The following is a 14,221-nucleotide window of genomic DNA, read 5'->3' as shown; positions in this document are numbered from 1 at the left end:
CTGGAACAATGCAGCAAGCCAAGGACAGACATGTGGGTAAGAGAGCAGGGTGGTGTTAAAATGGCAAGCGACAGGGAGGTTTGGGTCATTCTTGCGGACAGACCGCAGGTGTTCTGCAAAGCGGTCGCCCAGTTTACGTTTGGTCTCTCCAATGTAGAGGAGACCGCATTGGGAGCAACGAATGCAGTAGACTAAGTTGGGGGAAATGCAAGTGAAATGCTGCTTCACTTGAAAGGAGTGTTTGGGCCCTTGGATGGTGAGGAGAGAGGAAGTGAAGGGGCAGGTGTTACATCTTTTGCGTGGGCATGGGGTGGTGCCATAGGTGGGGGTTGAGGAGTAGGGGGTGATGGAGGAGTGGACCAGGATGTCCCGGAGGGAACGATCCCTACGGAATGCCAACATGGAGATGAAGGGAAGATGTGTTTGGTGGTGGCATCATGTTGGAGTTGCGGAAATGGCGGAAGATGATCCTTTGAATGCGTAGGCTGGTGGGGTGATAAGTGAGGACAAGGGGGATCCTATCATGTTTCTGGGAGGGAGGAGAAGGCATGAGGATGCGTGGGAGATGGGCCGGACACGGTTGAGGGCCCTGTCAACACCATGGGTGGAAAACCTTGGTTAAGGAAGAAGGAGGACATGTCAGAAGAACTGTTTTTGAAGGTAGCATCATCAGAACAGATGCGACGGAGGCGAAGGAACTGAGAGAATGGGATGGAGTCCTTACAGGAAGCGGGGTGTGAGGAGCTGTAGTCGAGGTAGCTGTGGGAGTCAGTAGGCTTGTAATGGATATTGGTGGACAGTCTATCACCAGAGATTGAGACAGAGAGGTCAAGGAAGGGAAGGGAAGTGTCAGAGATGGACCACGTGAAAATGATGGAGCGGTGGAAATTGGAAGTAAAATTAATAAATTTTTCCAAGTCCCGATGAGACTAGTAGCTTGCATGTCATGAATGGACACCTGGGGCTATGTATGAGGCAAGTTTGATTGGCACTCCATCCACCACCTGAAACATTGATTCCCCCCATCACCGACGCACAGTAGCAGCAGTGTGCATACCATCTACAAGATGCACTGCAGCAACTCACCATGGCTCCTTCGGCAACATCTTCCAAACCCATGACCACTACCACCTAGAAGGACAAGGGCAGCAGATAGATGGGAACATCACCACCTGGAATTTCCCCTCCAAGTCACTCACCATCCTGACTTGGAACTATATTGCTGTTCCTTCACTGTAGCTGGATCAAAATCCTGGAACTCCCTTCATTTTTTTCTTCATCCATAGGATGTGGGCTTCGCTGGCTGGGCCAGCATTTACTGCCCATCCCTAGTTGCCCTTGAGTAGGTGGTGGTGAGCTGCCTTCTTGAACCGCTGCAGTCCATGTGGTGTAGGTACACCCACAGTGCTGTTAGGGAGGAAGTTCTATACTATATATGATGACCACTATAATGACCTAGATCTTGGTGTACAGGGCACCATTTCAAAACTTGTGGACAATACAAAACTTGGAAGTACCGTGAATTGTGAGGACAATAGAGTAGAACTTCAAAAGGACATAGACAGGTTAGTGGAATGGGTAGACAAGCGGCAGATGAAATTTAATTTCATCCCTGACAAAAGCTACACTATACGACAGAGTCTAAATCAAGAAATAATGGGGGCCAATAAGGAAATATTTTAATCTTCATACAGATTAGATGAATCAATTTGGCAAAGGTAGCCTGCAGGATGAGTTCATAGAGTGTATTTGGGACAGTTTCTTAGAACAATACATTCTGGAACCAGCCTGGTAACAGGCTATTTTAGGCCTTGTAATGAGGCAGGGTTAATCAATGGCCTCACAGTAAAATGTGCTCTTGGTAAGAGTGATCATAACATGATAGAATTTCACATTCATGAGAGTGAGAAATGCAGGTCTGAAACTAGAGTCATAAACTTAAATAAAGGCAACTACAAGGGTATGAAGACAGAATTGGCTAAAATGAACTCCGATAATAGGTTAAAAGATAAGATGGTAGAGAAGCAGTGCAGATATTTAAGGAGATATTTCATAACTCTCAAGAAAGATGTATTCCATTGAGAAAGAAAGATTCTATGAGAAGGTGCACCATTCATGGCTAAATAAAGAAGTTAAGAATTATATCAAATTGAAATAAAAGGCATCCAATGCTACAAAGATTACTGGTAGGCCAGAGGATTGGGAAAACTGGGAGTATGAGAGAAAACTAGCAAGAAATATAAAAACAAACAGTAAAAGCTTCTACAAGTATATAAAAAGGAAAAGAGTAGCTAAAGCAAGCATTGATCCCATAGAGTGTGAGACTGGGGAATTAATAATGGGAAACAAGTAAATGGCAAAGACTTTGAACAAGTATTTTGTATCTGTCTTTGCAGTAGAAGATTCTAGAAGCAGCCCAAGCTTATTAGAAAATCAAGAGGCAAAAGGAATGGAGGTGTAGTGTTCAATTGTTCTGTGTTTGATTATGCAAATCTGTATGCTCCTGATGCTCACTGTGCTTGATTGACTAAGCCTGGATGTGGACTCAGGAAAAAGTAAACAAACTGTAGAAAGAACTAGAAGCTAGAGCTGAAGCGTGGAATAGACATTTTAAAGCACTGTCAATAAAACCGGTTACACACATACAAACTAATCATCTTTGCATAATTCTGAGATTTAAAATATCTAAGAAATTGGCAAGAAGGATAGTTGAAAAAAATACCAACTTGGAGTTATTGCCATGGTTTTCTTGGCCATGGGTCAGTTGTAGAGGTGCAAGACACTGTTTAATAGATTTTCATGGAATATACGAGCTACACAGTTTCTAACGAACTCTTCTATATAGCAACCTATTGCTAACCATCAGACTGCTTCACAGGAGCATTGATTCATCTTAACAACACCCGGGTAGGATGCAATACACATTGCTGAAGTGTTTTGGGGATTTCTGTTCGCGTTGGATGTGCAATATACATGTCATTAAACAATGGGAGTTCATTGTGTACTCTGTAGTACGGGACCAATTCTTGTTCTATTTTGCATGTGACTGTGAATCTTGTTATGCAGGAGAAGTTGAAGGCAGAATCAGTGACAAACAGCAGGAAGTACCTAAAAACCGTCTGGCCTCGTGAAATAGAACAACTGGTGGATGATACAAAACCTGGAAGCATTATGAACAATGAGAACGATTGGAATTGGTAGGCAAGTGGCAGATGAAATTTAATGCAGAGAATTGTGAAGTGATTCATTTTGATAGGAAGAGCGCAGAGAGGCAATTTAAATAAAGGGTACAATTCTAAAGGGGATGCAGGAGGTACCTGAGTGTATATGTGCATAAATCATTGGAGGTGACAGGATAGGTTGAGAGAGCTGTTAATAAAGCAAACACTATCCTGGGCTTTATAAATTGGGGCACAGGATACAAGAGCAAGTTATCTTAAACCTGGACAAAACACTGGTTCAGCCTCAACTGAAGTAATGCATACAGTTCTGGGCATCGCGCTTTAGGTAGGACAGTGAAGGTATTAGAAAGAATGCAGAAAAGATTCACGAGTATGATTCCAGGGACGAGGAACTTCATATGTCAATAGATTGGAGAAGTTGGGACTGTTCTGCTTGGAAAAAAGAAGTCTGAGAGGAGATTTTTATAGAAGTATTCAAAATCATGAGGAGTCTGGAAAGAGTAGATAGGGAGAAACTGTTCCTATTGGTGGAGGGATCAAAAACTACAAGGCACAAATTGAAGGTAATTGGCAAAGGAAGCAATGGTGACATGAGGAAAACCCTTTTCACACAGTGAGTGGTTGGGTTCTGGAATACACTGAGAGTGTGGTAGTGGCAGGTTCGATTGATATATTCAAAAGGGAATTGGATTACTACCTGCAAAAGAAAAATGTGCGAGGCTACTGGGAAAAGCCGGGGGAGTGGCACTTGGTGAATTGCTCCTTTAGAGGGACAACACAGACATGACAGGCTGAATGGTCTCCTTGTGTGCTGTAGCCGTTCTACCAACAGAATGCTTTAAAAAGCATTACCATCCTCTACGTGGTAATGGTGGGGAGAGAGTGCACTTCCACACACTGAAGGGAGGAATATTAAAAACTCGGGACATTGCTCTGTAGTTAATCCCTATTATCAATATCAAGATTATACTGAATGTGGACCAGGTGGACTGAAATTCAACCTCTTTGCTGGCCCAAATCTGCCATAAACTGACCTCAGAAAGCATCCTTCACTATACCATCCTCAATTCTCACACCCCCACCCGGTGAGTGCTCAGAATACTAACAGGGGCAGAATTTAGGAGTATTTACACTTCCTATGCATACAGTCACTGGGTTGATACTGGTTGATAAAGTTTGCCTAAAGATCTTTATAACGTGCAGAATGGAAACCATTCACCTATCAATCAGGGCAAACTCAGTTAATTCGAGTCAATGTAGAGTTGTCTAACCCCACTGGGCTACCTAGTCTTGTATTTAAGTGTCAGTTAAGTAAACTAAGGAGATAAGTCACTTACCACTCAGTAAAGATCTGAACTTCAGTAAAATGTAAGCCGCCAGTGAACATACAATGATTAGTATAACTAAGACGACTGGTATAATCCATCTGTGATGTACATCACTAACAGGGACGATGGCCTCCCTATAGCATTCATTAGAGAAATCTGTCCAAATACAAAAACATAAGTGGGATATTGAAATAAGAAAATATGAACTATTTCATTTTCTTATCCTCTTCTTGGCACAATGTTTGGAGATATAAAGCATGCAGTGAGTAACAGAGTAGGGTTTACACTTGCGATTAGAAATTTATTTTAATGTCAAAGCACACAGTATTTGCAACTAGTGAATGATGGGCCAGAATTTACAGTCAAAACCAACAGTGAGACTAAGAGCACTCACCAGAATTTATGCACAAAGCATGCAGCAACTTGGGGTAAGAACACAGTTAAATGCGGAAACCCTGCGCTGTTCATTTCACAATACATCAATCTGATGGTTAAGGAGATACACAGTTGCTTGCCCTGTTCACAGGTCCTAGATGCCCTGTAGGGGGCACCATTCTGTTTCCATTACCCATTCTCAGCAACTTGTAGTGTAAAAGCTACTGGAAACTAAATGGACACAGCAAGTCTAGCCATTCTGATGGCTATCTGATCAGCTTGACCTCACTGACTGGCAGCGGAACAGGTTCAAGGGACTGAAAGCTCACTCCTGTACCTATGTACAGTCAATTAATACTCCATGGGTTGGACTACTGGATCTCAATTAGTAAAACAATAATACCTGCATTCATATCACGTTATCAAAATGTCTCCGAATGCTGTATACGATGAATAGCGTTTTGGAATTCAGTGACTATGTAGTATTATACTGAACTATACAGGCTAGGAAAGTCCCATTGTATAGTGTGGTACTGGGCTATACAGACCAGGAATCTCACCTGGGACCTTCTCACTTTGTTCAATGTTAGCTGATCTCAGCCAGAAAAGTAGTGGATGGTGCTCCAACTGACTTCAATGTTCCTGGATGCAGGAGGGGTAGAATCAGGCACTCCAGGCCACTATGTAATCACTGTATAATCAGTGTTGGGGTGAATACAGGATTAGGTTTCCCTCTGATATCCCTTGATGGGTTGAATAATACTGAAACTCGCTCCTACTGGACACGTGAAGTTCAGGACAGTTGGGTTGCCACAAACAGAGCAATGGAATCTCAACATATCAGGAACTTCACAGCATGAAAACATGATTATCTATGCTTGAGGTTTCTTTCCCCCAAGGGGAAGGATGTATTGCCTAATTTTACTTACTCCAAGATAAGGTTGCAGTTTTATTCTCCTGGAGCTTGGCGTTGTATATAGAGCAACGAAGGGTAACGAAGTTTGATTTCGCTTGGATCCAGAGGGTGGAGGTGATGTTGCACAATTCCTTTCCAGAACAACTAATGTGATTCTTGACTGTCCTGCTTTCATTAAAGATGTTCATAATAGTCCAGTGTACAACTGGTTCTGGATAACCACCCCATGAGGAGCAAATCACCCTCACAAGCTCTCCATGATCCAGGTCTCTCTGCTCAGGTTCTGCAGTCAACACTGGCTCTGTATAATGGGCTAAAATTACCAACCAAAAGGAACATAAAGGCCAGAGGTTAGTTGCAGAGTTCAAGGGTCAGTTTCAAACCTTAACTGAAGATGTGATTGTGTTATTCTCAATGGACAAAACAGAAAATCATCCCATTAATTGCAAGGGGATTTGAGGACAGGGGTAAAGATGTCTTGCTGCAATTGTACAGAGACTTGGTGAGGCCTCGCCTGGAATATTAGGCAGAATCGTCCCAGATTTGCACTAAGTGCAGGAGCAGGCGGGTAAAATGACATTTCACCCATCGGCCGCAATGGTGGCTTCTCACGCTGTATTGTCCCAAACCCGCTGTATTAATGATGCATTCCCGGGAAACATGCTGTTTCCATGGCAGATGGGTTCTGCTGCCATCGCCCCTCTGCTTCATCACACCAGGCACCATATTTAAATTGCAGCCGCACATACACACCTCTCGGTGCTTCCAGCTCATGACTGCTGCGCAGAGGACAGGATAGCCTCGAAAGGCAAAAACTCTGCAGCCCCCCCCTACTTCAGTGACGCATCCCTCAAGTGTCTTTTGAAACTGTGGAGGCCCGCTGTGATGTCCTCTATGATGTTGCTCTGTGTGCAAGATGGGCAGCTGCACCACCCATCCAGCATGGGAGGTGGTGGCAGCAGTGGTCAGTGCCAATGCCCTGCAAAAGAGGACAGCCACCCAGTGCCACTACAGGATGAATGGTCTCCCCCAATTCGCCAGGGTAAGTCACTCTTCTCATCACTCTCAACTCACACACTCACACATCACACATCCACAGGGATCTCACACCTCAAGGGACAACACCACTAACTCTCACACACACCCTCACATCTCCATCAGGCTCATATCCGCTGGAGCTCACGTCCTCATCCTGTCCATGGCTCCGATCACCACACAAACATTCTCCGCAGTGTCATGTGTCCTGCTCACACTCTCTCCATCTGTTTTCATGCAGGAGAAGCTGGCTCACAACAGCAGGGAGAGGTCCCCGACCAGGGGTGGAGTGACCCACATTAGGCCCCTCACTCACTTTGAGGAGTGTGCCCTCGCGCTGACTGGTGAGGATGTGGACCCTGCCTGTGGTGACAGTGAGGTCGGTGGTGAACACCCACGTGAGGATCTTGCACCACATCATCCCTCTCCCAACGTGACTGTGACTGTGAGTGTGAGTGCTCTCTCTCTCTCTCTCTCTCTGCTGCTTTTGACTCTGCTGCCAGGCACTAATTATCTCTACTTTGGTTCACAGGGAGCTCTGCACCGACACCCTCAGCCAGCCAGTCCCTCAGCTCCATCCACATCCTCACCTCCAGCCAAGAGGACACCTCCTCCATTGAACAGCTGGAAATAAGCAGCCTGGAAGACCCATCACAGCGCCTACCCACACCCTGCACCAGCGCAGAGACACACACCTCGGTGGGATCTAGGTCTAGAGCAGGCTGGGACTCACAATCTGGAGGTCACCACACAGACACGTGTCTGCAGCAGGAGGAGGCAGGTTCAGCCCAGCTCCCCAGTGCTCGGAGGATGCTGGGAGAGAGGCGCCTGTGAGGTCCGAGTCAGGTGACAAACCTCTGGATTCAGCCTTCCAACTCATCCTGGAGAGTCAGCAGAGGGCAGGGGAACGTGTTGGAAGAGCTGCTGGAAGCCCTCAGGGTGGCTCGTGAGTTGGAGTGTGCCACCCGCTCTCTGATAAAGTGGTGCCCACATGTGGGCGTATGGAGGTCTCCATGGGGAGGGTGGCGGATGCCACGGAGACCCTGGTCCAGCAGAATGTGGAGACCTGCAGTCCATCGTGGGAGCCATGGTTGAGTTCCTGCAGTGACAACGCGAGAGGGAAACGGGGCACCTCGATGTCCCTCCAGCTGCTCCTTCCCCTCAAGGAGTCAGGCCGGGGCCCTTGGGCTCCTAAAGGGAGAAGCAGCAGCAGCTGGACACCCCTGGGTCATCCACTCAGGAATCTCAGAGGCTGTCCTTTCCCTCCGAGTCTACTTTGCCTGTGACCCCCTCAACCTCATCTTTGGTCACTGCAGAGGGAGCAGCTGGTCAATGAGTGATTCTGGAGGGAGGAATGTGTGTGTGTGTGTGTGTGTGTGTGTGTTTGTGTCTGTGACAGGGCCTTTCAGTGCCTCATGCAAGCCTCTCCCACACACGGGGATCATTCCCGAATCACTCTCATCTCACTGTCCTGAGCATTTCCAATGCTGCCTGCTGGGGTTCACTTTCAGTTGTCCATCTGAGCCTACCTGTATCTCCACCACCCACTGATCACACTCCCATGCAGCACCTAATCTCACCCACTACAACTGTTGTTTCGCTTTCGATTTAGACAGCAGGGTCTTGATTCAGTTTTACTTTCACTCCCCTGTCTTTTCCCCTCCCCCAGTCACCCATTTCCTTTCCCCCATCACAGTTGACCAGCCCCCCATCCCCCACCATCATCTGCTGCCTCCCCTCTATGACCTACCACATTTGTGGCAACCCTTTTCCTTCAGGAATGTCCAGGTGAATGTGCACATTCCCTTCCTTCCCTAAAACCCCACTCCCATCCACATTCACCTCCCCAACCTTCTCCTTCCCACCCCCAGGGTCTGTGTCTGCTTCCGCGTCCCCACCAACCACCCTCACTGTCCCTTCTACCACTACCATTGACCCCTCACCTTCCCACACTCCCGTCTCACTCTGCCCTTGGTCATTCTCACCATTCCCTCATACCACACCCATCCTCAGTTCGCTCCCCTGGAGACAGTCATGGACTCATCGGAGCCCTCGCTTGCACGTTCACCTGGATATCCCCTCCTCTGGACCCCTCCCCGCCTTGGAACCCCTTCCCCTCTCTGGACCCCTTCCCCCCTTGGAGCCCCTTCCTTCCCTGGACTCTCCACCCTCCCACAACCCTTGGTTCTCGCTGCCGGATTCCACCTCCCTTAGTCCTTTTCCCTTCCTGACTCCTTCCGCCACTCTTAGTCCTGTCCCCTTCCTGATTCTATCATCCACCCTTACACCTGCCCCCTTCCTGATTCTATCATCCACCCTTAGTCCTTTCCCTTTCGTGACTCCTTTAGACACCCTTACTTCTTCCTCCACCTTTAGTTTTTCCCCCTTCCCGACTCCTTCCTCCAGCCTTACTCCTTCTTCCAGCCTTACTCCCCCCCTTCTCTGCGCTCCTTCCTCCTCCTGGACTCCCTGTCCTCCTTCCTCACCCACCCCCCCACCCCACCGGACTCCCTTCCCTCTCCAAAATCCTTCCTCCCCCCCAGACAATCCCCTGGGATTGTGGGATTGTTTTATGAGGCGAGATTGAGGCAACTGGGCCTGTGTTCTCTAGTTTTGACAGGTAAGAGGTGACCTCATTGAAAATTAGACAATTTTAAGAGGATAACTGGATAGAATGTTTCCCCCTGGCTGGTGAGTCTAGAACCAGGGGACATAATCTCAGGATAAGGGGCAGGCCATTTAAGACTGAGATAAGGGGGAATTTCTTCACTCAGAGGGTGGTGAATTTTTGGAATTCTCTACCCCAGAGGGCTGTGGAAGCTCAATCATTGAGCATGTTCAAGACAGTAATCGATAGATTTCTGGATACTCATGACATCAAGTGGCATGGGGGTAATGGAGAAAAATGGGAGAGTGTAGATGGTCAGCCATGATCTGTTTGAATGGCAGAGCAGGCTCGATGGGCTGAATAACCTGCTCCTGCTCCTATGTTTCTAAATTGAATTTAAGACATTACAGACATTGTCAGCAGAGCTGGGTGGGACATCCTGACTTTGCATTCCCATCCCAGAATTCCAAACCCAAGTGTTGTGTGTCCAACCTCCAAGTTTTCCAATTGATTCCTTCTTTTTGCACTATCCATTTATTTATACAAACCAGACAGAGCCTAAACCATAACATGTTCCCCAGAGAATTGTGACCCCAATATAGTCCACTTCATGCCTTTCGCCTGACATTAGTGAGGCCTGATAATCAGAAGTCAAGAATGAGAGCGAGTGACCTGCTGATACCAGTTGCTGGAAGCAGTCACCGGTGTAAAGTTGGAAATCGAGGGGAATGAAGTTTATGGAAATCACTCAGAAGTGAGAAAGCCACCATCAAACCATGGCTGATACAGCCTTCTTTTTAAAAATCATTCGCTGGCATGGCCAGGATTTATTATCCATCCCTATTTGTCCTTGAGACGGGAATGGTGAGTTCCTTCCTGACAACTGAGTGGCTTGCTCGGCCATTTCAAAGGGCAATCAAGAGTTAACCACATTTGCTGTGGGTCTGAAGTCACGTGTGGGCCAGATCAGGTAAGGACAGCAGATTTCCTTCCCTAAAGGGCATTAGTGAACCAGATTGGTCTTTAATGACAATCCAGTAGTTTCATGGTCACCATTAATGATGCTAGCTATTTAATTCCAGATTAGTTTCATTAACTGAATTTAAAATCCCCAGTTGCTGTGGTGAGATTTGAACTCAAGCCTCCAGATCATTAGTCCAGCTTCTGAATTACTAATCCACTAACATAACCACTGTGCTACTATTCTCAATGTGACTAACTGAAGGTAACAGGGAAAACTGCAAGTGCAGTCAGATGCTTCATGAGTATCACCTATAACTCAATGGTAATGCCTTCAACCCTGAGCCTGAAGGCTGTGGGTTCAAATTCTACTCCTGAGACTTGAGCACAAAATCCAGGCTGACACTTCAAAGCAGAATTGAGGGAGTGCTGCACTGTTGGACATGCCATATTTCAGCTGGCACATCAAGCCAAGGCCCTATCTACCCTCTTAGGTGGGCATAAAAGATCCCATGGCTACTGTGTCAAAGGAAACTAGGTGAGTTCTTCCCAGTGGCCTGGTCAATTTTTATCCCTAAACTAACATAACCAAAAAAAAAATTCTCTGTTCATTATCTCATTGTTGTTTATGGGATTTTGCAGTGTGTACATTGACTGCAGCGTTTCCTACATTTACAACAGAGACATTAAACTTTATTAATAGAGTACAACAACAGGGCAGTTAGAAAACATTGGTTAGGCCTCAGCAGGAGTATTGTGATCAACTTTAGCATAAGCCCTTAGAGAGGGTAAAGAAGAGATTTACTAGAATGGTATCAGGGATAAGGGACTTTCAGTTATGTGGAGAGACTGGAGAAATGGGGATTGTTCTCCTCAGAGCAGAGAAGATAAAGAGGAGATTTGATGGCAGTGTTCAAAATCATGAAGGGTTTTGAGGGAGTAGATAGGGAGAAATTGTTGCCAGTGGCAAAAGGACCAGTAACCAGGTGACACAATTTTAAAGTGACTGGAAGAACCAGAGGTGATATGAGGATTTATTTTTAAAACACAGCAAGTTGTTTGGACCTGAAAACACTGCCTGAAAGAGTGGTGGAAACAGATTCAATAGCAACATTCAAAAGAGAGCTTTACCAGATGAGCGCCGGATGAACAAATGGCTTTTCTTTCCCAGAGGAAATTATTAGAACATCCATTTGAGCCTTAAGTGTGTTTTAACACAAGTTGCATCAAATGGATAATTCACAATGTGCAATAAATGCCAGCCATGACAATACTCCCAGAATGAAAGTTAAAAGAAACATTTGCTCAAGGAGCTGAATGACCTACTTAACACACTGTAGATCAGTAAACAGACCTGAGGTTCTGGGCTACACTGTCTAATCTCAGTACCACAGTGTGCTGTGCACGATACACATGAACTATCAAGAGACCATGTCAGTTGCAACTATTAAACAGAACATAGAAAACCTTCAACCCATTTCTTAAGTAAGCTTACTCTTGCACAAAACAGAGAAACCTCCATACCCACTTGTCCTTTCCCCTGTTACAACAGCAAAATTAAAAATAAGGGGATGGAGAAAGTAAAACGTTACCTGCTACCTGCAATGTGACTGGAATAGTTAGAACCACGTTGTACTCTGTCGGCTGTTTCATCTGAATTATACAAGTGTATTCAGCATCGTCACTCACTTGGAGGTCAGACAGGAGGAGGGAAAAGTTGCCCTGTTGGAATTCCTTTGTAAAAAGTTTGGCTCTGTTGCTGTAATTGTGGTTAGCATGTTCTTTCCCTGAGTAGAAGGCATGGACGAACTGGCCAACCCTCTGCCAGTACACACGGATCTCATCATTAGCCTGTTTTCCCACAGCGCTATCTACACAAGACAGGAGGGCACTTTCTCCAACGATTCCTGAGACTGCAAGGGTAGTCAAGGGAACTAGGGAATAAAAATGTAGGATACATGAAGGTGCTGTTTGCAGATGATCTGAAATGGAATAAACGATGAGGAGAATAGTAACAGGCTGATAAAGAGGAGGCATTAGAGATGCTGACTGCGCTTCAAGTTGATAAGTCACCAGGATCAGCTGGAATGCAACAGAGAATGCTGTTACGAAGAGGCAGATGATGTGTACCAAGCGGATCAAATCCACGAGGGATACTTGATCACGTGGTCACAATGATTTTGCAATTTGTATTTTATTTCAAGATGCGTGCCCTGAATATAGTATTAATGTCCACCTAGGACTCTAGATTTTTACAAAACTAAATTAAACATTTATTAACAAAAGAAAAGATTTCAAGCACATACATAGGTCTACAAATTACAACTATAATAACTCCCAAAACCCCTAATTAATTTGGCTTCCAGTTACGCCCCATTAAGGCAACGGTAAAAAATAGATTTGAACAGATCCAGGCAAGTCAAACACAATACCTTGGACAGTAGAATTGAAAGTAGCTTTTCCCAGCTTCAGTTTGTGTAGACAGGTGCTTATGGAGGCTTTCCACACTTGTGTTTGATCTTACAATGCCTTCTCTGACACACAGTCTTATTTCCCTTTATACATGTTTCTCTCTTTTAATGCAAATTCCATTGTTCCCATATGTCCTTGTAACTTTATAAATCTAATCATGGTGCTAATATTGTCAGTAAACTTTGGGAAAAATAAACACACTGCTTAGCCTAGCTTCTCTGGCCAGGTGTAACATCCTACCATCTCCCTGAAATTCAAACTACCTTGATTTACCTAAAAATGCAAATTCTTCTCACTTCACCTTCTAAAACTTCAGCCATGTTTATGTAATTAGCATTTCAAACCTAGCTTCTTTTAATGTGCCTTTGCAAAGAAGGTCTGGAGAGAGATGCAGTGGCTTTTGTCAAGGTTCATCCCGAGTAGTTCTGTGACACAGGACTCTGTGCTGTATGGGCCCATTCCCAAGGACACACACCGAGACAAACATCAACTGCAGCTGAAGGATCATCAACTCGGTGAAAGACGCTCTTTGGTCTGCCCGAAACTTGTTGGTCTTTCATTGCAAAGAGTTGTCCCCGACCAAGTGTTGCAGACTGGCACATTCCAAGGTTCAGGACTATGTGCTGAGGGACGCACTAAAGCTTGGGGCAGCCACCTGAGAGTTGCAATGGGGAAAGGTTGCTGTCTAAGACCTTTCAGCCATAGTGCACCAAGGAGCTGGGAAAGGTATAGACCCCTCAGGCTGTATGACTCACATTGAATGTATGCAGTGAATATTACATGTATCACAATTGCACTGAAGCACCTCAGAGTGCAACATGATCTATGTGGATAACTTGAATACCAGTGCACTGTCTGACTGCCTGTAATGAGCATGTTGAAATGTCTGTAATGTTCATTGGTTGTATTGAAGCGTCACAGGGTGCAACATGATCTATATGAAAAACTTGAATGTGATTGCACTTTTTGTGATGGCCATTGTGAAATGTTTTGTAAAGTTCTTTCAGATATTTTATGAAAAAAGTATATTTTTGCAAAAAATATAGTCAAGGAAATTGTGGAGGCACTGGCCATAATCTTCCAATCCTCCTTAGATATAGTGGTATCCTCTGGTGGTGACAGGAACTGGAGAATTGTCAGTGTTACACCCATGTTCAAAAAAGGTGTAAGGGTAAATCCAGCAACTACAAACCAGTTTAACCTCAGTGGTAAGAAAGCTTTTAAAAACGATAATCCAGGGAAAAATCACTTGGACAAGTGTGAATTAAGGAAAGTCAGCATGAATTGTTAAAGGGAAATCATGTTTAAGTAACTTGATTGAGCATTTTGAGGAGGTAACAGAGAA

At 45.3% G+C, this 14,221-nt stretch overlaps 1 protein-coding gene across 7 annotated transcripts in view; it reads right to left on the bottom strand.

The window, feature by feature from the left end:
* Nucleotides 1-14,221, bottom strand: part of LOC121271631 (CD276 antigen-like) — a 93,520-nt gene that overhangs the window by 12,178 nt on the left and 67,121 nt on the right. For all 7 annotated transcript variants that reach the window (XM_041177715.1, XM_041177717.1, XM_041177713.1 and 4 more), the window contains exons 7-9: nucleotides 11,997-12,338; nucleotides 5,815-6,114; nucleotides 4,520-4,666 (exon numbers count right to left, since the gene is read on the bottom strand). In XM_041177715.1, coding sequence (XP_041033649.1) covers nucleotides 4,520-4,666; nucleotides 5,815-6,114; nucleotides 11,997-12,338 — 789 coding nt within the window. The remainder of the gene's footprint in view (nucleotides 1-4,519; nucleotides 4,667-5,814; nucleotides 6,115-11,996; nucleotides 12,339-14,221) is intronic.

The sequence above is a fragment of the Carcharodon carcharias genome, chromosome 31, assembly GCF_017639515.1.
Source record: "Carcharodon carcharias isolate sCarCar2 chromosome 31, sCarCar2.pri, whole genome shotgun sequence".
Lineage (NCBI taxonomy): Eukaryota > Metazoa > Chordata > Chondrichthyes > Lamniformes > Lamnidae > Carcharodon > Carcharodon carcharias.
This window is presented reverse-complemented; position numbering and strand designations above follow the sequence as displayed.